At 40.3% G+C, this 26,621-nt stretch overlaps 1 protein-coding gene across 1 annotated transcript in view; it reads right to left on the bottom strand.

Annotated features, from left to right (window-relative positions):
• Nucleotides 1-26,621, bottom strand: part of PTPRT (protein tyrosine phosphatase receptor type T) — a gene marked incomplete at both ends in the record, with an annotated part of 415,989 nt that overhangs the window by 192,161 nt on the left and 197,207 nt on the right. Inside the window, one exon of the mRNA XM_079543413.1 lies at nucleotides 11,349-11,642. Coding sequence (XP_079399539.1) covers nucleotides 11,349-11,642 — 294 coding nt within the window. The remainder of the gene's footprint in view (nucleotides 1-11,348; nucleotides 11,643-26,621) is intronic.

Here is a 26,621-nt window from a genome sequence, read left to right as displayed (position 1 = left end):
AACCTAAGGTAGGATTTTTTTCATAAACCCTTGAAGGTATTTGGGTTTCAAAGCTGTCAACACATTATCTGAGGCAATGCTATTTCATGATTCCCATGCAACTGTCAGGCACAGCGTGGCCATTTTTGTCCTGCTGTGGAGAATAGTGGAGATTTCTGCATAATGTTTATGAAGTCTGTGACTCAGGCAGCAGTTTAATCATGCCTTCTTGGATTTTTTTCCCTTAACCCCAGGAGGATAACCTGGTTTTAGAGTTATTTACCTGCAATGGAAAATATGTGGTCAAATAGACGTGGGTATAAGGGAGTAACTGTTAAGGTTTCCTGACAACTGGAAAGGTCTGAGCAATCGAATTGTCAATGGTTAAACAGATAAAAGTGGCCGTGCCAAGTGGGGCAGCTAGCTGAGGACAGGAGCTCCAGCAGAGAGAAAGCCATCACCAAGTGCAGGCAAGCTATTTGCAGGGACTGGAGGGCATCAATTTCAGTCATGTAAGAGAAAACTCAACTCTGATTTCAGAAATCAGAGACAGAAGAAGAAAATATTATTTGAAAAGAAAGGTTGAATGAGATGAAAGCTTCACAGGCAGAATCTGTTTAGAAATGAGGCAGAGACAGAGGAGAAAACAAAACTGCATACGGATGTTTAACTCTCCATATTCTTATAGCAGCAATGAGATTTCTTGAGATTTCTTTTACAAAACCCTGTCACAAGCATTTCAAATGATGGGCTATTCCCAATGCAATACCTGTGAGCCCTGAATTCCCCCAGCTGGTGGTTCAGAGGAAACCAGTACAGACTGCAGGGTAGGGTTTGGCCATAGCACTGGGTTTGGAGTCCTGTTCCTGGGTGGCAATGTTATTACACAGTGTTATTTTTCATACTGTGAATGAGGGCAAGTGTATTGAAAAACAAAACTCATTACCCATTCTTTAAAATAACTCTTTTCACTGAATTCTTCATTCAGTATTCCTTAGAATATTTAAATGAAGATTCAATCCCATTCCTACCAAACTCACCCAGTTCTTGTGCAAAAACTCCCAAGCAAAAACTTCAAACCTTTGCACATGTGCAAATGCTTATGGTGTCCACACAAACTGCAAGTCAAACAGCACCAAGATATTTTGCTAGACAAACTAAGTTTCATAGAACATACGCAGACTGACTTTATATTTGTTCATTCCACTGTCATCTGTGTCATCTACAATTAAGACTCAGGTATGTTATGTGCTTTTACAACTCCTATTACTCTTTCTTGCCAGATGCATGGGAAAATAAGATAAGCAATAAAATAAGATATTTTATTGCTGTTAAATATACTCTAGGATCAGCTTCTAAAGGGAACAAATGCTGGGCTACAGCTGTACGTGATGAGCCTTTTGACTTCAATCCCCAAAAATGAACTTGTGTCTTCCCAGAAAAACAAATAAGGATTTGCTGTGCCAGGACCACACTGATTTTTCATGGCAGACATCCTATCCCAACAACAGAGAAGGCAAAGGGGGAATGCTCCCAGCAGCATGCTGCACATGAGTTGGTCCAAGGATCTCAGGGCTACTGGAGTATCACATGGCTTAAGGACGAACGCGAGGAGAACGTTCTTCATTTTTAATTATTGTCTCTAGGAGAAGTGTTTGATAAAATTGCAGGTGAATGTAAATATTTTGTAGCAAATTGCTCCAATCAGAAGAAAAAAAAAAAAAAAAAAGCTTTTCCTGCACAAAGAAACTTAGAACAGAAGTGATTCAGCTCAGAAAACACATCTCCAGAAAACAGCCTGCAACTTGAAAACAAGTTTTAGAATGTTTTTCAGTAGAGTGAGAATTTCCCCCCACTCCTTTCATTTTAGGTCCTTCCATTGCACTTTTGGAAATATACCCTTTGTTTAACATATCTAAGCAATCACAGAATCATAGAATTGCTTAGGTAGGAAAAGACCTTAAAGATCATCAAGTCCAACCACAACCTAACCGTACTACGCTAACTCTAACAGCTCTCTGCTAAATCATGTCCCTGAGCACCACATCCAAACGTTTTTTAAACACATCCAGGGATGGTGATTCAACCACCTCCCTGGGGTGCCTCTTCCACTGCTTAACAGATCTTCCTGTAAATAAGTTTTTCCTGATATTCAACCTAAACAATGCACTGCCTTCCCCTCTCTCAACAGTGCTTGCTTGTAAAACCTCCACATTCTACTCCCAAGGGACCCCAGTGCCCCAGAGAAAAGGCAGCAATAACAAAATGATGCTGCTGATGCTCCCAGCACCTGAGTGCAGCCCTGCAGTGAAAAAAAATTCACCGCCTGCAGCCTGAGACTGCAGCCCTGCTGTGCTGCAGCAGTGCAGGAGCTTTGGGAGATTTAGCTCCTGACAGGCTGCAGTGTGCAGTACTGGTTGCACACCTGTTTGCACAGAATGCAATTCCAGCTCTTTTACACTGAGGTATTTGCTTCTGTGGGAAAAGAAGTAAATATTTGCTCTGCTGTGCCAGCTGGATCAAGGGAATGCTATACATTGTCCAAACCTTTGAGAGGTGGTAGGAGCAGGCTGGCAGAAGGCATGTATCTGCAGTACACATGCACACCACAAATTGAAACCAGCAGCGATTGAAAACAGCTTTGGAACAAGCAGGAGCACAGGTAGCACACAGAGGACCGAGTTTTAGGTCAGGTATTTCAAAATGCATCTTTCATGTCTGCATTTCGTGATCTCTTCAGAAGAGTAGGACAGAGATGAGAACTGGAGAAATTGAGTTTTCACATAGGAAAGTCAACTGAAATTAGGGTGATTTAGAAAAAGGAAGACCATAACCTGTGGAGGAATGAGAATCCACGCTCACAATCACCACGACACATTCATTACCCCAAAGCAAGTTATAACGCGTCACATGCAGCCGTGATTTGAGTGGGCATTACATCAGTATCTCAATGTCTTGTATCAGACAAAGCTCAAAAACATTTGGGCAATAAGGTTATCCATCTGAACTGGCATTTAGCTCTGCATGAAAGAAAACAAGGACAGTTGTGGAGAGGCTTTCATATTCAGTTTTAGTGACCACAGGGTTCTGCCTGGGATGAAGAACCACATGGAGGTTCTTGCAGGGGAAGGTGTTACGAATGTAAAAATAAGCACTGTATTAAAGTGGCCCATAAAAGAAGTGGAAAGGTTTGCTCCTATAGAGGCTTAACAAATAATATCTCTGAGAACAAAGCCCACAGGGAAGAACTGGTTTTTAATACGTACAACTTTGTCCATCACATCCAGTATTTGGTACCTGAGATTGCCTTTGGTGCAGCGTTCACTGTCTCGTAGCTGATCTCCCACTTCTTTGCCTCACTTCCTTTTCTGTTAAAAATAACTCAGTACTAACAATTTACCTATTACAAGCATTACTAAGCCAAATGTACGTTAAAAATTCCATGTTGGACAAATAGACCACTCTGACTTCATCTTCAAAGTGATGGACTGCCTTGATAAATAGCCTAATCTTTCAAGCTCACCAAATATTTTCATCACCCTGCCTTTACTCAAAAATCTGGAGATCTGGATATATTTAAGGACTACTTCCCTCCTGCATATTTTTTATTCTCTAGTAAATGCTGGAAAACCTTTCAAAGTGCCACAGGGAGAAAGCTGTTATGTTAAGGTTTTCAGATTTTGTTATTTTGGCAGTTGTGGTCTTCACATAAATCCCTTTCCAATGGTTTCTGCACCAAGATTTTAGTTTAATACTTGAAGGATTATTGGCAGCTAAGAGGAGGATTTGTGGATGCTGAATGAAGTACATTGTAATAACAACTGTCAGGCTGATTATGATGCTCAGGCCTGTACGCCTCTCCAGCAATATACGAATGCTTTGATATGGTCACAGCTATGGCCTACTTGAATACGTCTAGAGTAAAAAAATAGTCAACTACTTCGTATTTTTTTATTAAATAACGATAAAAAGCATTTATGAGCTTTTAGCTTATAGATTAAGTTTAAAGGAGTTGAAAGCATTTCCTTTTACTTGCTTTGAGCTCAGTGGAATAACAAAGAATTAAGATGGCAACAAAGCTTCCTTTCCCTACCAATCCCATGGCAATCATCATGGCATCACAATCCAAAGACTGTGGAGTTCAGGTCTTTGCTTCTCCACCTCTGAAATGCAAACTGAGATACAGAGGGATTCTGGCACCCTATGAGGAGGGAGGACAAATCTGGCTCACTCTTGGCTTTGTCATGTTCAGATGCCATAAAATAATGGATCACAGAAACATCCATGAACAAAAGAGGTGGTAAAAGCCCATACAAGCAAACAGAGAAACCCACAACCCAACCTGTCCTACCTTCATGCTCAAGCAGGGTGAAAACCAAATGAAAATGCAATGTATTTATCAAGGTAAACACACGCACCGGCACAAAAAAGGCTCTGTACTCTCATACTCCATCTGCTGGCTCTCCTCAGTAGGGCTCAGCTGTATTTGTGTGTTCGGTGTGGGTTTTTTAATTATTTTTTCCCCACTTCTCTCACAAACTGGGCACCATCCCAGCTGATAGGGGTAAGCTGGAGAGCACTGAGCAGAAAGCCACATTCATTTTAGTGTCGAGTGGGGAAAAATTATAAGGGTAAAATATTTATGGCAATGTAAAACAATTGAAGATGTATGGAACAAAACACTTCCTAAATGTTTTACAAAAAATCTCAGGGTTAAAAGCGTACAGTGAGGCTAAAGATGCAGTGTTCTATTCAGTTTGGCCCCTACCTTGCTTTTGTGTTACACGCTAGAGCTTCTAAAAAAGCCAATTAAAGTGCCTTTTATTCTATGAAATGTTTAAAATTGGGCACTTTGGGTATACAAACTCTAAGCGTCTCATTATTTGGGTGCTTTTTCATGCAGACTCATGTACATCAAAAACATTCCAAATCAAAAGGCATTTATTTTTCAGCCGCCTTTAGAAAAGCAGAAAGAGAAGCATAAGCAGGAAGCAGAAAGCAGCATTTGTCCCAGGACAAAGGCAGGTTCATGAGTACACAAACACAGAGCTTCATGAATGCTTTGCCAGAGTGGGGTCTGTCATTTCACAATATGAACTGTATAGAGAAGAAAAACAGCCTCCTCTCTTCGGTCACTCCCAATGGAAGCTCAGTGCTTCCCACAGGCACGGCAGGAACACACACAGCGTTATCCGTTCCAGTTTCCTCCCACTGACTGGGCTTTTCACTCCCGTATAAAGCGACATCTGGAAATGATCATCTCATCGCACCCTCAAAAAGCTACAGAAGCAGTAATAATATGGTAATAAGGGATGAAATTTTATGAAAGATGGCACTTAACTGAAGACTAAAAGACACCATGCAATTTAAATAAATTGCTTTTAGCAGGGGACTGAGTGACAATCAGAAAAAAAAAAAAAAAATCAAACCAAAAAACCCACCCCACTCCTGGCCCTTTCTTGCAAATTGTGGGCCCGACTTTCAACTGGCGTAAAATGGTGACGTTGGTACAGCAGTGCTGGTTGCACACAAACCCTTTTTATATGGAACACCATTTTGTGGAATGGCACTTTTAGGATCATGCTGAAGAGACCCTCAAATTGAGGATGCTAAAATGAAGCTGCGTAAGCAAAGCGGAAAGAAGCTATTAGCATGCCAAATATCTGCTTGTTTTGCTTCTCTCCCTTCTTTAAGTGAGCTGAAAAAGGAGAATCACACCATTTTCTCTCCCTTTGCATTTCTGCCTCTTCAGATCTGTCAGTTTGGAATGAAACCCGGACAAGACTTGAGAGTCAAGGAATATCAAGAGCGTCCTAAGACAGCTGGCATGGAAACAGCTGCCAGGTAGGTTCCATTCTTTTGGGAAAAGCCATGAGATCCCATCACCAGCAAGATCTCCTCCTCTTACCATGAAAGCCTCGTGCCTTTTGGAAGTTATCATCCTCCTGGCCAGCCAGCCCACTCAGAATGCAGTGCTATATTCAAATGCCATTATAGAAAGTCATTAAATTTAACACCAACAGCACCAAGCAGAAACAGGGCGATGTGGAAACGAATAACTAGACTTCATACTAATAAATAAAAATAAAATAAAAAAAAAACACCTCAGGATAAAAAAAAATGCCTTTGCAGATAAAAAGAAATAAATCCCTAGAATTTAAATCCATCATGAGCAAAATCCCTCTGGAAAAAACTCCAGACCAAAGCCCTATCTCGACTGCCTCTCCATTCATGAAGGCATTTATGCAGACTAAGATAAGGGTAATCAATCCACATGCCTTGGGACAAAAGCTGATCTTCTGCAGGGTCAGGATAAAGAAATTTCCTCACCACATGTGCCCTGGTTCAGGGCAACAGGAGGCACGCTTTGCCAGGCTCAGGAACTGCTAGAAGCAAGCCTTAGATTTGTGCCATGCTGATGCACTCCCACAGTAAATCCCAGCCTTTCCTCTGCACACCATCATTTCCCAACATACTGAATATACTGCCTGAACTTTGGCTGGGCTGTGCTTCTCAAGCTACCCAGGGAAACTGTCATGCTCCAGTTTGTCTCAAGAGTCCTGTACTGTGAAGCATCCTGCTTCTCATTTCACCATTTAATTCCATTCCTTTCTGCTCCCAGATTCTGTCTGTTCCTTTAAGTCATCCCCTTGTTATAGCCCAGACAACATGGTTGGTTGTTGTTATTTTCCTTCAGTTCTTTTCCAGTAGCCATAATTCATACTTAGATACAATCAATCCTCTGTTCTCTGAACGCTGTCACTCTGCTTTGAGCACACTTCCACAGCTGGTGCATCTCTAACCTGATATTTGCAGCTCCTCCAAGAGACACCTTTTGCCTGAGACACCATAGCACCAGCATCCAGCTGCATCTCTGCAGCATGAAGACAAAACAGAAACACAACTTCCTCCTATGGAACTCTGCTCTTCAGTTTGACACCCTGTCTGCACTGTCCAGGAGGTCTGAATGTGCACATTATGGGCTAGAAGAAATTAAAGTCTGACAAAGACAGATGAGGAAATTGCACCACTCCACGCCCACAGCCACAAAACACGACATCAGGAAATACTACATCCTTTCTTTCTGTTATTTAAAGGGTAGATGCTGTTCTTCTCCTGCCCAAAAATTAGGAAGTGAGGAGGGAAAAGGATAAACCAAGCAACACGCGTTATCTATTTAATCAATTTGACAGAGGAAGTCATCCTCTCTCATGTAAAAGGACTTAAGCTGTTAAGATGAAGTCCTTATCTTTCAATAACACCATCAGACTGTTTCCAAGCACCAACTGGGGATCAAGGATCAAGCGAAAGGAATATCATATTTTGGTAAGTCGACTCTTATCTCTCCAGCTGCCACGCCAAAGGCTGCTGAGGTGGAATGAAAGCAGAGTTTCAATCAGCAACAAAACGCTGCAGCTCACGGACAGAGTCGCTCAAACAGGTACAAGTCCCACAGGCTTTGCGGGATCCACATATCAAAACACAGATGTAAGATTGTGCCATCCTCAGCAGCTCACCTGCAGGGCTCTGTGGCTCTTGGGAACAGAAGCTATCAAGAGAAGAACAACTCATTTTCGTTGTGCTATACAAGCCTTTGTTTGGGGAAATTTAGCACAAACCAAACACAAATGGAACGTGTGCCACTGAGGCTCGTGCCTTGTCTAGTGCAGTAAGAACAGAAAGTCCCTCACAATATTTACCAATAAAAGCAGGCAACAAATAACATCAGTAAGGTTTTCTTTCACTGCTAATGTCTGTGGGTTTTTTTGTTGTTGTTGTTTGCTTTGTTTTTTTTTGTGTTTTTCAAAAATCAACATTCCTGCTAAATAAGCATCTATTTTCCCAGTTGTCTACATTTAAAGCTGCAGAAGACAGTGGATCTAAGAATTACATTAAGTTCCCTATTCATATACATATACATATTGGTTCCCTTATATTCATATATTCATATATATTCATATATATACCAAGTTCCCTATTCATATACATATACAAATTTATGTCCCAGGGGAAGACCTAGAGTAACTCCAGGCTGAATTAGTGTGTGAATCAGTGATTTTAACAATACCTACACATTCATTGCACAGGACTCTTTCAAATCACCTTATATGCCACATGGGTGGTTGTTTGACGCACGTATCAGCTATTTTTTCTAGATTTTCTGTAAGCTTCAAATAGATTAAAGCAACAGTATAGCAACCCCAAATGGTATTTTTCAGCATCACCAGCTAATGCTTCCCATTTAAGGGGAGTTATCACCTTAAAATTAAATACAAAATATTTTTGAAGTTCTAAAAACTCAATGTTGGCAGCCTTACCACAAATAGACTTTCTGGTTGCTTGGTTCACTCAGAAGGTGGTTCTGAACAGATTGTTACTGGCAGCTGTGTTCAGACATTATTTTGACCTTGTTATCTCCTTCCCTATTATTCTGGGGGAAAAACCTAATGTTTTATATCATCCTTTCCTCTAACTGCCCCTCAACCCTGTGCCTGGTTCTAACCTGCAGCAGTCTTTCTCTTGTCCTCATTCCGTGCCACACATCTCTTTCCTGACTGCCAGTCTACTGCCAGAACATTTGACTTTCTCCTGCCCCAAGTCAGGACCTACCACAGCCTATAGAAAAAACTACAAGACAACAAAAATAATCATTTATTTGCAAAGGCAGGGTTTGCTCTTTCCCTGCAGCTGGCTTTTTTCCTGGAAGGAAGCAAGGTAGGGCTCACTTCTCAGTGTCACTTCCAAATATCAAATGAAGGCTTGCAATACCATCCTCTGTGAAAGTGAAAGCATCACCAGTAGGTTACTGAATGCCCAGGTGTGCCCTGTTTAGAAAAAACTAGATATTACCCAGTCTAACAAAACTTCTTTGTGTTTATTTAAAGCGAGACCTTTCATAATTAGTTTTATGGATTTCATTTAATGAAAACCTTTTACAGTCTGGGTAAACACATTCCATTTATTGTGATAAAAAATTTGGAGATCACAAATGATCCTGATAAAGACTCTGTGATGGAGTCATACCTTCCAAGCTCACGCTGACCGTTCTGGGGAACACCGGCTTTGATATAAGACCTGCAGTCAGCTAACTCACACCAGTATTTTTAAATAAGCTCCCATCACTTGAACTGAAGCAAAAAGAAAAGCCTGATTCTTCCCAAACCCTGTTCTCTCATTCAGAGTTATAAATAAAAAGAGAATCTCACCTCAAGGTGTGCATAAATTCTTAGCTTCCCCAGCACACACTCAGACTCTGCAGCACAGAAGCAGACCATGCCAACATGAAAAGATGCACAGGGGATTATTTAGTAAAAAATACACTGACATCCCATTTTCAGAAAGTTGCAGACAACTTCCATTTATGGTTACAAATATTTCTTGCCATTTAAGCAACCAAGCAAACACGGTTTTTCCAGTACAAGTGATATTCTCTATTACCATTTCTGCATTCAATTTGCTATCTGTATTCGTGGGCCTGATAAACACATTACAAACAACGTAAAATAGGACCACTTCACCACTTACTGATGACATACAGATGTGTAGGAGTTTGGTACTTCCCTCCTTGCTAAGAAAACATAATGACAAAAGAAAAAATGCACTGAAAAACAGTGGCATCCCTCATCACTGAACTATTCAGAAAACAACAACTCTATTTCAATTTATGTCATTCACTGGGTGCTCTTAGGAAAACCAAGAAGGTAGTGCTGCTTTCTGGATTCAGTACACTTCTGAAAACCTTTACTATGAAAGTTTTGTGTAATTGTACCAGAAATAGGTTATTTTGAAGTCCTACCACTACGTATGAAAATTGGGAAATACCATCTATTTTCTTGTTTCTATGTTTAGATAAAGATCACTACAAGTTCCCCCATCCAGTGCCCTAAACAAGACATAAATGCCATCATCATCAGTCTTAACAAGCTCTAAATTGCAACGTATATTAACAGAATGACCTTCTCCAGTAAGATTTTCATTAGCAAACTAGGATGGAAAACAGTAAGTAGCACCACTTAGCCAATTTTAATAGATTATCTACATCATTCTTTGTGACATCAGTTGATATTCAGAGCAAGAAATTTGGGATCCCTACAAGCCATCATAAAGCACAAAGTTAACCACTTTTTTTAATCCTGTATTACCTAGAAAGTATTACCAGACAGGTTTGCAAGTTTGGCTGCTGCAGAAAGTTTGCCTGCAAAGCTGCTATGTGTGAGCAAGAAACCTAACCTCAGCATGTCACAATTCCACATATAAATGCACAGTGCCAGGTTATTTCTGCTGAAGGTAAAAAAATTTGACAACAACATGACCACAACACTAGTGAATGAGGACAGCCAAAAGCTGGTAGCAGAGGCCATGCCCATTTCCCAAAGGGGCCAGCAGGACATCCATACCACTGAAGAAAAGCCTCCAAACATCTGTCATCTGCCAATGGATAAGTGCTGAATGTAGCAAACATCTAAATGCCAAATCCTTATGCTAAGGTTTCTCTTCTTTTTTCTTTTCCAGTCAAAACTTCTTAAAGAGACACCAGATGTCCACTGCTGTATAAGTCACACAAAAAGCAAAGGCAGTAAGGATGTGCCCCCAGCTCTGCCCTGCACTCTCAACCTGCCAGGCTTCCTTGGCAAAGGAAAAGGATGATGCTAGGGATACTTGTGCTGTGAGAGTGAGTGAGGAGCACTAATCTTGATTTCCCTTAGTGATTCATTTATGAAAATGGGATCCAGTATACCTGAAACATGAGGAATGTGATCCTTTAGTTATTACTGAAAAGGCCAAAACGTGCTTTAGAAAGAAGATAGATTTTTCCTATGCTTGGATCAAAACTGATCTGTTCCGATACGAAAGGCAAAAGGAAGACACTGCAGAGCGTTCAAATAGGTTTCTTGGTCAGAAGTGAGGGGAACAATCAGCACAATGGAACAGAATACAGAAATATATCTTAACAATTCAGTGCTTATTGCTTATCCCTACTGCACTGAATAACCAACACTGACCTGCTGCTACTTAACAAGAACATATGTTTTGCTATAAACCTGCACAGTGAAAATTTGGTAAGTCAAATCCTAAGATCTATTTGCCTATTGGAGAATCAGTTGAAAAGCTCTCATTTGCTCTGTCCGTTTCAAAAGAAAGCAGACATACACTGTAGAAGAAAGTCTTGCAAGCAAACACGCTGCATGAATAAAAACAACACTCTCAAACACCTGCCCATGGATGAAAAGGCAAAATATACCTACAACATACCAAAATGCATGAAATTAATTCAGATCTCCAAAGAAGCACATCTACAAGAAGGACAGGTGGAGTTAATGCATCAGTAAGCAACCCAAAACATCCATGGAAAGCAGCAGAAACACTACCTGCACATTTTGTCCTTGTTGTGAGTGGCGGTCCAGGTGGTCCTGTGCCTCCTTCTCCAGGGCGAGTCAGCAGCACTCTGATCTCATACTCCACATCTGGGTCCAGATGCCACAGTTTGTAATTGGGAGAGTCCACAATGTGTGTTTCTGCCCAGTTCCCAGTGGTTGTCCGATACTCCACCTCTTTCAGTATGATGGGCCCGTCTCCGATGATGGAGTTGGCGTTGGGTTTGATCCACAGGTAGGTGGCTCCAACAGCCAGCAGCTCAGGAGGGGCAATAGGAGTTGGGGGTTCTGTAGATAAAAAGAAATCATGAGAGGCCTGAGGTCATTTCATTGAAACAAAATTTCCACTGCGTACCTGTAAAGCAAGTCTGCCCCCAAATCTTTCGTTAGCTACTGAGCGTTTCCTGTCATTTACCAAATCTTTCATGAGAATTTGTTTTCCGTTATGGAAAAACAAAGGAAAAAGGCATTATATTTGTTTTGAAGTTACTGCCCCTTGTACTGGTGTATTAATGCAACTGGTAGCATTACCAATGCAGAAACATTACTTCAAAAATACAGTGCCTACAAAGCAGCTTCTGCTGAAAATATAAAGCACAACAGTCACACATTTAAAAGATCAGAAGGTTTGTACTTATTCCCTCCTTTATTCATATGCATAACGGCTGTGAATATAACACAGGAGGAGGAAAAGAAGTCTTAAATAACACAGATTGAGCGTAACTGTGTAGTGCTTAAAATGACACAACTAGCAATGAGTGGAAAACTCAAATCATTTGCTCATTCCGTAGTTTTATTAAGGCAAACAAATGTGAAAAATAGGATAGATTTGTAATGAAAGCACTTGTTATTGTCTGAGAAGGTACTGCAGCTATGAACACTGGGGATCTCCCAGTGGTCCTGCACTCCAAACATCACTAAAACTGACTGAGAGCTTTAGTAGCTCAGAGCTAAGAAAAACAAAGGCACCAATGACTGACTGTGAAGTTTGCTTAATTTCATGAGCAGTACACAAGTAAAGTCTGTTTGAGACTTGGAAGAGTGCCTAGATGTCTGAGAAGCATCACGAGGAACCCAGCCACTGAATATAACCTGTGTGATAGAAAAGCAAAGACAAGTACCAATATCTCAGCAGCACCTCAGCATCTCAGTGACAAAATCCACTGCTGGTCTCCTGGGCTCTGCCTGCCTGTCTGCCTGATCCCCCCCTGCACCGTCAGGATGTAAGTACCACCATGGTATTGGAAGCCACATGAATAGCATATGCTTTGTGGTTTTGAAAACCCAAGCTGAACTGTGCAAGATTATGAGCAATTTCATTAATTTCATTTAGCTTTCACTCTGCCACACTCTAATGTGGTTTGTCTTCAGAGAACACAAATCCTATTCTCTTGTGCAAACAAGGTGACAAAAAGGACATTTCTCTCTCAGAAGAAGAAGCATATGAATGTTACATTAATTTTAGAGCCCTATGGGAATTACTGCACACCCCACAACCCCCACAGAGCCCAGAAAACAGCAAGAAAGCAGAACCACAGGAATGGTGAAGAAAGGAGTTGGTGCACCACGGGATGGGAGGAACAGAGCACTTTCCCTTTTGGAGAAGTTTTGCAGGTTAACATCTGCTCACTGAAGAGAAACAAATGCACAGAAACCACTATTATACAAAATTACCAACTAAAACGTTACCTGATTTCACCTCCTCTGGCTAACTGATCACAATGAGCTGTGCATCTGAGATCAATTGCATCAGCTGTGCATTGTACCTCCAAAAAAAGCACCAGTCTGAACTGTAATTGGAACAGGTATCCAACAAGAACATAAACTGCTGTCATGAGCTAAATCTTTACATGTTGGTTTGTTTCTGCTGTTATTCTGCAATGTTCCCCTACCTGCAGGCAGATTTTTGTCCACCGATACAAAATGTCAGGCTGATTATATTTTGACACAGTAAAGTTATTTCTCAAAAAAAAAAAAAAAAAAGTTTTCAAGAAATGCCTGTTGATACATTTTCATTAAAAATCAGATTATTGTAAAGATTATTATAAATCTTAAATTGTTTATTACTTGTTTCTTGGTGCAAGACCATTAAAAGATAGACTCACTGATTTTTATTCCCAATGCAAACACGACATCTTGCAAGTCACATTACAGCTGAAAGCAAGACAAATGAAATATTAAGCATCACTCTCCTGGGCTGTAGATACTTCAACAACAGCACGATCCAGGTTACTCTGGGATTTGATTGCCAGTTAGAACAGATTTATGGGCCTGAGTTTAATTAATAAAACAGTTTGTCCTGCTAACCAGACATTAAAGTCTTGTCTAGCAAGTTTAGAAACTAATATTGCCAAAGCAATTTAAATTAAGACGACATCCAGCATTATTTCACTGTCTACTTCAGGACAGATCTAAACTGCCTCCCCTCCACCTCTGCCAAGATGGGGATGATGGTTTCCATTTTCTTCTACCCACTCATTTTTGGCTCTCCAGTAACATCAGAGAAATAGACATTGCAGGATATTAGAAAATTAGGAGTTGAAACTGTTGCTCTCATTTTCCAAACTGAAGAAGCAAAGATGAGCAGCAGTAACTGTAATTTTTCAGGACTCAATAACACCTCACTGCACATAATGGGCTCTTTCCTACTGGCACCAACTGGACAGAAAGCTACTTTTCAACATCAGTCTTTGCCAAGTTATTGCAAGTGATCTAAACAAGTTATTCATTATTTAGCACAACTAGCACATAAATAAGGACCGCTTTTGTCCATTGTAACTAAACACGCTTGTCAGTTACAGATGACCAGGCTCATGCTATCAGCTTGCTTTTGTAATTAAAACCTCTGTGCGACCTTGATTAAATAAACAGGGTCACAGATTGGGTTTGTACACATGTAATTGTGATCAGCAGTATTTTAAGCCTCATTTGATCCATCCAGCCAGTCTTTCATATTGCAAGCTTTGCCCACCATGTTGCTCCCTTTCAGCCTTTATCCCCTCTTCCTGCAGACTCTTCAGGAAAGAGCACATCTGGAACTGGGCTGCTGCAATGGGGATGGCATCTAGCCTGAATCCCAGTCCCAGGAAGGACACAGAAATGAGGGTCCTAGATGACTTCTTCCAAGAAAAGACAAGACATACGTAGTACAAGCCCAAAACAGAGTTACTGAACATGCACAGATTTTACCCTGTGCACAAAGCACTCCCAATTATGCAGTCAGCAATGGAATTCAGGGTGTACTCTTCTCCCCCCCTCTCTACTCCCCCCATAAGAGGAAACACTTCACATACTGCACCCATTTTACTCTTGGGCAACTGTTTCTGGGTATCTCTACTCTACTACTGGAATATTTCTCTACATGACAATTCTAAGCAATTGCTTTAATAGGGCTCAAAGGGCTCCAAAATGAGGGAGAGAAAAGAGGATGAACCAAGTGATCTGCAACAAAGCACTGGGTGCAGGTTGGATGAAAAAACTTGAAATGAGAACAGGGGTTATGTTCTATACTTAGTTTTCCAGTTATCTGTATAGTTCAGTGGTAAAACACTGTGAAGTAGACCAAAAGATGGAGAAAGTCAATAGAAGTCTGCTAAGCTCTGGCAGTTGGGATCAATCATGAAGGAAAAAAGATATTATAGAAGACAAATTATTTGTTTGAGTCACCTTCACCACACTACTTTTTTTTTCCCTCTCCTATAAAGATGATGTACTGTTAGTAAGAAAATGTTACGTTGGGAAGAATCAAGAAGTGTGTTAGAAACATGGCAGGAAGCAGCTGATTGTCAGTCCTTGGTAGAGGTCTCAACAGTTCTGGAGCTTTTCATGGAAACAAAGAGCTCCCAAGGAAAACATGAAATGCTACAGATTTTGATTGCTGCAGTGAAAGAAACCAGAATTATCTTCATAGGAGGTGCTGGGTAATCCTTTAAGTAGTAGATCAGTAGATCTTCAATGTATAAGCAACTGTAAAATGTACTAGATTGACTATCATTCAAGTAAAAGGCATGTAGTTGCTCTCCCAGCAGTGTGACAAATACTCCCCCGTCAGCAACAACTTTCATCTTACAAATGCACCCAGAGGTACATTAGGATTATTTCACAGAGTGCTTTTTCTGAACTCTTTTTGCCAACTTTAGCCCAACTTACCTCTCACATCTAAAACCCCAGTGTGAAAAAGCAAGATGAGACTGCTGAAAACTGAGCAGCCTGTTCAAAAGCCAAATAGAACTGAGGGAAAAACTCCCTTTTGGCAGAAGTATATGATGAAGCAGACGTGGCAAAAAATGTTTGAAAATACAGTTGCAAGAAACACGCTCAGCCTAACTGAAACAAAGCTAAAGCCATTAATCTTATTGCCCATTACTGAATACAAACAGAAACCACTGCTTATGTTCCATAAGGAGATAATCTTAGAAGAGGTAATACCTTCTAGGACAACCAACCAGCTATCTAAATGTTGCAGTGAATATCCCTTGCATTAATGCTGTCTGAAAGTTTGTATCATCTTTGACAACACAGAGAAGCAATTCCTGAGCAAGTCCTTGCTAAACACCTATTCTAAACCACTACAATCCCAGATGGAAAGCAATGATCTCCTAACTAAGAACAAATCCTGAGTATGGAGCTGGAAAGGAGCACAGCCAAGGTCTTGCTGTATCAATCCTCATGAAAGAAGACTGAAGTTCCATCACCATCACGACATCTCTGATCTGTCCACAGGAAAAGGGCATTCTCTACCAAAAGACCTTTAGAAACACTCCAGTGTTCTCATGGGCAGCAGAAAGGAACTGCCAAACAAGCTATCTCAAAATCAGATGTGACAACAGGAGAATGTTGAGGGTTTTTTTGTTTGTTTGTTTGTATGTAGGTTTGTTCTAAATCAGTGCTTCAGATTTCTATAAGAAAGTAAAAAAATGCTCTCTGCCAAATTGGCACACTTCTGTTGCTGGTTTTCTGGGGTGCTGTTGCAATTGGACGGTTGTTCTTTGCTTTTTGATTTTTTGAGACTTCATGCATGTATCTCATGACAGAAGGCAATATTTCTGTGAACAGCTTACATCAATTACAAAAGATTCAAGAAAATTAATTGACAAAACTGAAGCCATGGAACGTTGCTGCTTTTTGATCAGGGATAGAAGAGACTGATCTTTGTGATAGTAAAAGCATAGGGAAAGCAGCTGATTCCTTCGCAGAGAGTTAGTGTTAATACTGGGAAATTTTTCTGTGTGTCTTGTCCTGCTTCCAAAGACAGAGAACACACAGGAACACAAGATCAGCTCTACCTGATCAGCCCAAACGTCCATCACACCCAAAAAACAGTCCCAAGTCTGTATCTATGTGTAAGAACAGAATTACATGTTGATTTTCTACAGCACGCAGTACTACCTAAGGACTTCCCAAGCTCCCTAAAATAATCTTCCAGTATCTGTGTCAACCAAAGAAGTTTCACAGGACAACCTCCTGCTGACCAAAGTCTCCGCCTGAAGTTACAAAATGCATCAAAGTGCAAAGTGCTATGAAAAGACGTTTGCTGGACAAGCAGGATTTGTGTTCCCAAACCTGATACTGCTTTTTCCCCTACCAACAGGAACTGTAACAGTGCAATTTTCTCACAGCATCCTCACTGAGCAGATGCAGACTGGGCAGATGAAATGGGTAAAGATGAGACCAGAAGGCAAATGTCAAGCTTCTTCAGAACCCTTTTTTTTTTTTTTTTAAATAAAACAAAAACTCCAGAACAGAACATAATTGCATTGTTTTCTACACAACAGACACAAACAGTGGCCACTGAGAACGTACGTAATTAAATTTGCACTTAAGAATGCAAACCCAGCTGTTTTAAGAAAATAAATGGAAACGTTGAAGTGCCATTGTTTGGATTTTTTTGCACCTCTGTCCTTGAAGATAAATCTGTCACCTCTGCACAGCTGTTGCACACCTTATCTGTAGTGACAGCTAGCCCTTAGAGCCAGACACGTAACTGAGCAGCATCTGTGTGACTCCTACTTCCACACCTCTGCAACGAGCATTTTGAGCTCTGTATCATGGTATTTATATTGCTCATTAAGAGCACATTACTGTTACAAATACAGCCATTAAATTCTGTTTTCCAGTGACTGTCTGAACTTCCAGTTCCATTAACTGCACAAAGAAACAACATGAGGATTTTACAAAATTTAGCACGAGACTATTTTACTGCACTGACAGACACGGTACTAATAGCTCTTTTGTCTATAAGAGAGACATTCAAATCAGTCTCTCAGTAATGTAATAGGCTGACAGCAGTAGCATATGTCAACAGTGTTGGAAGAAATGTGCCAGTGGCATTAATAAAGTGATTCATTAATTCACCTGCATGGGTAAATTGCAGCAGTCTGCCTACTCAAAGAAAAGCGCCCAGAACCAATTCTAAAATCAATAATTTTGAATATTTAATTAAAGCAAAAATCCAGGGAAGAGAGAGAAGACAACCTAGGGTTTCTACAGTCTACAGAACAAAGATTTATAAATTCTACAGATGCAAAAGCCTTTCTTGTGGGGAAGCTGGTTTTGTATCCCATTATCCCATTTGTATCCCAACACAGCAGTCCCAGCCTGCAATCACCACCCTTAGATGCATTTCACTGCTCATCCTCCACGAGCATTCCTGCACTGTATGCAGTGGCCCTGTGGGTGTGCAGGTGTCCTGTTGGCTCTCTCGAGATCAACGCTGCAGCCATTCCTGTGAACGGTCAGAGGATTTTTATGTGCTTAACAATCAAAGACTGACAAAAAGAATGGAAACTTGGCAGGTTGGTACTTAGCTAAAGATCCACGACAGATCTGGATACTGTAATTGAGGGGCAGTAATTGGGGAGCTGCAATTAGACGCTGCCATATTGTTTTATGGATTAGTAAATCTAATGTCAGTCCTTTCCATGTGATACTCCTTCTGGTGCAGAATTTACTAGCACGCAGTAAGTAATTTCAGTACTCTATGATATGGACCACATGTCATAGCATGTCATCTGCTTCTCACTTTTGCTTTCACAGCTAACACCACTGCCTGCAAGGGATCTGACATAATTTCATGATTTGATCAACCTCCTCCTGTCTTACAAGAAAAAGGTCACCTACGAATATTAGCTAACATCTACCATGTCATGAGGCAGGAATGTGATCCAGGTGTCAAAGAACTAAACAAAGTGGTCAAAAACTCAATACAGTGGCAATGCAAAACAAGAGAAGAGCAGATCTCTAGGGATGGTAATTATAATAATAATTAAAAAAAAAAAATAGCCAGTGGAGCAAGATAACCAATATTTGACAAGATGCTCATCTTCCAACATTCCAAAAGACCGAATATTCAAAAAGTATGGAATTATATCCTTTACATCTCACAGCAGTGTAGGTGTAGTACTTTTGTTCTAAAGAACTTGCTGATGAGAATGAAGAACACTTTCTCTTCGTATTTTCCTCTTATAAAGCATGGAAATATTTCTGATTTGAATATGTAAGTACTAAATTAAGCAAGAGAGCTGCCTGGGTTTAAAGAGGAGAATGCAATAATGTTTGTAAGAGGTAGAATAATTCAGCAGAAAACTTCCTTGAAAGCACTGCAGTTCACCAGACAAGACAGGTAGAACAAACCCTAGCTTAACAAAGTTTATCAGTGTCATCTTATTAAACAGAAATTTATGAACTCATCGTGAGACCAGAAAGTTGGTACAGTCCATCACCTCCTACCAACTCTACTCCTAATTGTGTTATAGGTTAAAGGAGTGGGGCACAGATACTGATTGGGAATTACCATAGCGTGCTATTTCATTAGCCTTTCATATTATTTGTCTCTCAGAAGCTTAGTCTGAATCCCACCAGAGCTTCCAAGGATGCTTTCATTCTCTAATAAAGAAGAAAATAGCATCGGATTAGTTGAACAGTATCTCATTTCCCAGCGTAAATTAAGTGAATTAGATGGAAGACTGCTCTAATTGTGAAGCTTATTACAAGAACTCACATAGATTAGAACTGAATGCTTCACTTTGAGTCATCATTTGTGCTGTAAAAGAGAGAAAAAAGAAGGCAATTGTAGACTCTCCCATGGCTCCCTAATGGCTCACTATTGATGAGCCACAACTGTATCAAAAGAATCAAAAACCTACACTACTGTAGCAAAACACACTCATAAGTTTTGTGCTCTCAGCATGCTAGAAGGCAACTTTCTTTACACAGATAGGAGTGCACAGGCAGTCTCCAGCAACTCCCTGAGAGCATCAAGCTCCCCAGGGTTGGGAGAAATGGCCATTTAACTCTCATTTTTAATGTTTGTGTGATTTTTTTGATCTCCTCAACCACGAAATAGCTACACAACGACATCATGAGAGCAAGAACAGCAGTACGTCCCTTGTTGCTTATGGAATGACACTATTATGGAATACCATTCTGGTTACAGACATCTTACATGAGGGGTTCAACACAATACACTCTTACGTACTAAGAACTTACATATCCATGAATTGATGACAATACTCTGAACTTCTACTGTGTAGCTTCAATATACTCAAGCTTGTACTAGTCACCTCAAGTTCCCTTTATAGTCCATAGAGAGAGATGGACAATTTCAGACAATGTTCAAGGTAAGTTTCATATCCAAGACAGATTAAATCAATCAATTCCTGAACCTTACCTCTTCTGACTGGTATTCTGATTTACGTGAGATGCATTTTACATCCTTAACCTTATGTTTTCAATGCTTGGCCTTCAACATGAAATAGAGTGAAGTATCAGACCAGTTACCCTATGTGAAGAGGAAGCCACAAAGCAAGCTGTGCAAAGAACAGCTCAGCAAGAAGTAACACTGAGCATCTGAATGCTCTTTGAACGCTTTCATAATGCCCTCAATTCAGGGCAGCAAAGCTCAGGTGCTGCAGTCCAAAATCTTCATATGAAGATAAACAATCATACTTTTCTCGGAAAAAAAACCAGGCACAGCTCTTTCTTTTATATATGCAGCCAGAACATGCACTGGTGAGTGATGCCCTTTAATTTAATAACTCAGTGGCTAAAATCCTTGTCAAAGAAAGAATATCCCATCTGTTGAGGCTGTACACAGAAATAAAACGTTCCATTTTCATTTGACACACACAGACCAAAAAAAAAAATCAACAACAAAAAAACAATTAATTTCTCTATCTAACTGTTCTGTTTTGCCCTTCTGTTGGCACATCCTGGGTGCCTGAATCAAGCAAGTCCTGTTCTCCAGATTCATCTTTGATATCTTTTCTCTCACAAGTTAATCATTTTCACTTATATTACTTCCCTCATTTCTTGGAACTTGCACTTGATGACAGACACACCAGATGTGTAGATTAACAATATTGGTCTTGAAATGACCTATGAAGAAAGCCACATTAGAGTTTAGCAGAAGAAAAGCATCGGAGTGCGGCAATTACAAAAGTAACATAACACATCAGCTCTCTGACAAGGAGATGAGAATACTGGAACTTTTCAGATGCTAGAGAAAACATATTGAGATCTCCACCAGAAACCAGAAGTCATTCAAAGTTGTGTTTCTGAACCAGAGTCTAAATTCTCTGTTCTTCCCATGTGAGAAGCCCAGGGTATTTATACCCCATATTGCTTTGCTTTGTAACAGCAAACTACACAACAGTAAAATGTGCAACATTAGCTGATGGGAGGCTCTCTTTTCTTCTGGCTGCACCTACTCTGTACAAAGATACTGAAAACTGCATCCACATCCCATTCAAAACCAAGGTGCTCTCAACAGCCAGTAGTCAGGGCCAGCTTTAGCTCTATCTCATGCTTCTAACACCACACACTATTTAAGCTCATATATCATGTGTTATTAAATCTATTTCAGCTTTCTGCATGAACAAGCTGCTAATCTCCCACAGGGACTGCAAATGTAAATTCAACAAGCACATACACACAAGAAAAAAAAATAGTAGAAAGGCAGTAGTAAACACATAAACTGTGAAACATGTAATTTCAGGTCAACTCAAGTTCAAGCAGCTTCATCAGTTGCTACGCTACTAGCTTATGATGGTGGGAAAGGATGGAGGCAACAAGACTTTATAGAGAGGCTATTTAGCAACTGGCTTTCTGGCACATCTCTGTCTGCAGAATGAAGGATCGTCTGTCTCTAAGCTGCTGAAATGGCCAGTGACTGGTGGTATTGACTACTATGAGCAGCACGAAACAGTTTGTCCAGATTGATTAAGTAGCTTAATCCATAGCAACCTGCTAGGTTTACAGGAAAAGCCTGAGGCAGGATTTTTCATTTCGTTTAAGGCAAATTGGGGAATTTAAACATCCCACTGCCCTTTACCATCAGCCCAGCCACCTCTGAAAAGTATGTGGAAGAGACTATGAGCAGTAGGGGAAACTGAGACAATAGTCAGGCTGGAGTTTAAACATAAGAGCCCATGACTGTGAAGACATTCAGGCTCATCAGCATCCATTCTGCTGCTGCACCAATGGTACTACTCTCTCTTCTCAATGAACCCGGAGATGGGTCAGCGAAGAGCAAGGACAGCAGTGTATGCAACACAGGGCATTTCCAGGAGCCGTATGCTCACAGATCATCTTTGCAACATATCGGTGAAGCAAGTAACAGTATGTTGTTTTATAACTGGAAATAATGATTAATGGACAGCTGTAGGGTCATATACAATGTAGTCCTGTGTTTCAGCCTACAGTTTTGACGACCCCCAACAAAGAAGTGCACGCCAAGCTTGACATACGACTTCAGGCTTTCTCAGCCCATAAAACAAAACATCCTCCTTGAAGTATTCAGTTTCCTATGACAGACCTATGAAAAACACTGAACACATCTGACAATTAAGGCGCAAGTCACATCTGGCATAGCCTCTTAGGAGCTTACTCTCTAATAGTAGTATGCATTAAAATGCTAACAGGGATCTTGGTCGGCCACCACGGGCAAGATAAAGCACTAAAGCTGAAACCTGGGAAGTTCTGAACAAACATACCTGTACTACATGAACAGTGCTGAACAAACTATCCAGGCAGCTACCTTGCAGAATGGATGGACACCTGTGTGCATGTATTCTTGGCACTAATCTGAGCAAGGATCAGAGTTTTCAGAGTTCAGTATTACATGGCAGTTCGGTATTATATGGATGCATGAGGACTTTCTATTTCCATAGTAGCTTTGCTGAGTGTCATGTCAGGAAGTCACTCTGTATGCCCTAAAGAACTAAATGAAATGACATTTATACTTGAGGAGACTGTGAGGGACATGGTTTGCAAGAGGGAAGAACAGGCTTTCCTGTCATCACAGCTATGCTTCGTTCAAAGTTTTCTCTCTTTATTTCTCTTGCTGACAATAAGCACAGATGTATACTGCATAAAACTTAAAGAAACTACTTGAAGACCTGGATATTAATCCAGCTATTTCCTACAAATATTCCAAAAACATTTGCATTAATACATCAAAGTTGTCCTACGGTTTACATCTAAACCATAACTTTTCATCCCAGACATTCAACATAGAGACAATTACTGTTCTATTTTTACTGACAACAAATATTTATGCTAAGTGTGAAAAAGTCAAAGTGTGTGCCAGTAGCACACCTTGAAGCTCCATTTAGGCTTCCAGATCATAAAGGGATCTCTTCTACCCTTAGGTTATATGCCAGACCATTGTGCATACTTCATATTAACCACAAAGAAATAAATCTTCCTACTACACCAAGAAATACTCCCCAAAGTGGTTATTTCTATTAGCGCTTATGATTTCCAGTGTGTGTTGTTTCATTTTTGGTGGTTGTTTTTTTTTTTTTTTCCCCCATAAAGAACAAACTTTCTGCTTCTGAACGAACCTAACAGAGTCAATCCTGCCCTTGGGAAGCTGTGCCTGTTGACACCGGGATCTTCAGGTCTGATAAATCCCCATTTTATTTAAAAAGCCTCGCCCTGTGTCATAAACTTCCCCCTGAAACGGTATAAAAGAAGCACTTCAAAATCTCTTTTGTGTATGAAAGAATCTATTTTGTAACCATTAAAGAAAAGAGACTGAAGGTCTAAGACAGCAATCTACAGTGGTGAACAATGAATGACATTTCTACTCAACTATTCTTAGAGCTACCAACTGAGTGAGCAGCCAATCGGAGAGAAATTACAGGGGATGAGAAGTGAGAGCTGGTAATTTCCCCAGCTGCAGCACAATGGAGAAAATGTCCCAAGCACAGAGTGCAACTCCCTAACCAAGAGGCCAGACCACATCAATAAATCTAATAGTCCAACTACGGGAAGGCAGGCAGGATATTTCCCTTAGACTTGAAGTCCAGTAGAGATCCAAGATTCAAAAAAAGATGCTACCGTTTTACTGGTTTGTTTGTTTGTTTGTTTTCAATCAGTCTCCCATTATTGCCACTAATGTCTGTAAGAAATTCCTTCAGTAAGTGCATGCCCACCTGCTTTTTGTTGTGTTGTCCCTGAGGGAGTTGATTTGAAACAAGATCTCCTACCATCAGACAAACCTGGAAGCTCATTTGGGCATGGCTCCTGGAATACAGACTGTAGAAGAACTGAAGTGGGTTTTGATACAGTATACTGTATCAGCAAGTCAGTGTGAAATTAATATTGAGACAACCTGTGTTTCCCATAGACAAGGTCTTGTATTTGAGCTTATGCAACAGAAGCCTGTCCTGCTTGAGAAGATGTTATTTCTCAATCACTTTACACCAAATTTCACATATATATCCTGTGAGACCTCAAATCAAGGCCTTCCAAATAAAATCTCTACTATAAAAGTGTATGCTCCAATTATATAAATAATGGATTAAAATGATTTATGGAGGAACTAATGAACAGAACATTCACTTTGCTACAAATCTTACCTAAACAGAATCTGCAGGTGTCTGAGAACCATCTGCATATATGACTGATTAGATTACTACTAGTTTGTTCACTGAAGGACACTTTTCTGTCCAGAGTTTTCTGCTGAAAGTATATTATTACTCCACCTACCCATGCAAATTGAACCTGGGCATTCCTGAGCAGTTTCAGATTCAACTTGAATGTACTGATGTAATGAACTGAGAGTTTCCCAAGTAGTTTAGTTCACTACAGACATACATTCCAACATTCAGCAAAGCCTAAAAACAGAATGGAAAATCTGTTAAGACATGCAAAGACTCCCCTGAAAACAAACAAACAAAAACACACAACAACAAAACAATATCAAGAACACAGTACAAAGGATTCAGGTCACAACGATTCATCATCCTTTCAGGATGATGTGCTGTGGTACACAAGCTTTGATATACAATATCTTCTAATAGCACCATTCCCTAAGCACGGCCATCAGACAGGTCAAGAATCATCAAGAAAATGCAGTTCACACATGCCTTCTGGCTGAAGCAAGATCTTATTAAACACTGCATTACTCCAAAGTGTGATTTGAGATCGCTGCTGATGGAGAGGAATGGATTATACACATTTACATAAGTACATACCTGCAGACATTTGCACTGCTGTACTATCTGTTGCAGTGATAAGCACTGCAAAATAAACCAGCCTCTACAGCAGGCTGCACACCCAGACAGGAGAACAGGAACAGTGATGATTCCAAACAGCAACACTGGCTGGAACCTTTTTGCATCATCACCCTGTTACCAAGTACTTTGTAATCACAACAACAAAATTGAGAGCTGCCAATTACCTTAATAGCTAATACATAATTAGCAACAGCCTGAACAACATGTCATCCTGTGTATCTGAAGAATCAGAAACTAAAATGCAAAATGACCAACATACTATTAGGTGTGAAAAAGTGTTATTCCTACCTCAGACGGAAATTGTGACTGGAAAAAAAAAATTATTTTCCTCAGTAAGGGCCATTTATAACTTTGTACAAGGTCTGTATTTCTTAACCAGGCAGAGAAGTCATTAATTTAGATCCATTTGAATCACTGATGGAAAATCAGGTTTGGTTAAAAAACCCACAGAATTTAGAAACGTAGGCCTTGAACTCTCAAGCTGTCATTCACACTGAAACAAAACAGCAAAGGCCATATGTTGATTATTTCAGCCTTCAGTACGTACATAAAATTGAGTTAGGGTACATAAGGGGTTTCTTTTTGCCCATTACTGTGTACATGTGGAACTCCTGCTGATGCAGATCAATGGAAAACTTTAAGTAGACAAGTCCTCCATAAGCTGTCATTTACATAATCATGAACATCTGTGCTAAAAAAGTCAGCAATTTTCTCATTACATAATTATGAAGCACTGGGTCAAAATTCACCTTTATTACTGTCAATAATACCTGCCCTGCAGCTGCTGCAATGCTCGGATTCTTAACGCCTCTCAACATGAAGCAGTATTGCACTGCGCCATTGAAACAGACACAGTAACACTGAGCAGCAACACAAAACACCTAGCACTGTCCCGTATGATTATACGAATGGATATGACCTGAATATACAGAGTTAAGAGCCCAGCTTCCTATTATCTATCTTCACAAGCAGAAAGCTAGTGTCCAAACAAATGCCAGGTAATACCTGATGAGATCTCCCTCCAGGGCAATAGAAAACTCTATTTCTTAGACTTGTACCTTTGTATTCCCACAAGTCTGAATCAAAACAAGTGAATTGCTGCAGATAATCACGCACCTTAGAGGAGCTAGAGTAAAATACCACAGGTCAAATCTTACCCAAAGTACTTGCACAGCAAAATCTACTGCTTTGTAAGGGCTGTTTAGACTGAATTCCTTTTGCTTTTCTCAGAGTTCTTTTCAAAGCGTACCCCCAAATACACCTCCTGGTTGAGAACAGGAAGATACGGATGATGGTACAATATTTGATCCCCTCACTCACTTGTTAAATATTCATCAGCATAACTCCTTGCAGACTTGGTTGATTATTTAAGAAACACAAAGATTATCTGGCTCTGTGCCTAATTCTTCCCTAGTTTATTCTGGTAGAAATGCAAAATAAATGGAGTTACTGCTGCGATGTAAATAAGCCCAGTTTCTGCTCTTTTGTCCCCAAGTAATCTGAAATACTGATAAATTCTTATCCTTCATAGACAAGCTGATAAGAACCAGCACCAGAGGGAACTATTTTCTAGCAGTATCTGTGCTGTGCCTGCTCCGAACCCATTTGTAGCTTAGTAGGACCCTGGCACAGCTCCACAGCCCAACGAACGTGATTAAAAATGATTTGATGAACTTAGTCTGTTGAACAGGTGGCTATAATGAGCCTGGAGAGATACGAAAAGCACTGTCAGCTATGTAGAAAG

This window comes from Tetrao urogallus, assembly GCF_951394365.1.
Source record: "Tetrao urogallus genome assembly, chromosome: 16".
NCBI lineage: Eukaryota > Metazoa > Chordata > Aves > Galliformes > Phasianidae > Tetrao > Tetrao urogallus.
Note: the sequence above shows the minus strand (reverse complement) of the source record. Positions and strands in the feature narration are given on the sequence as shown.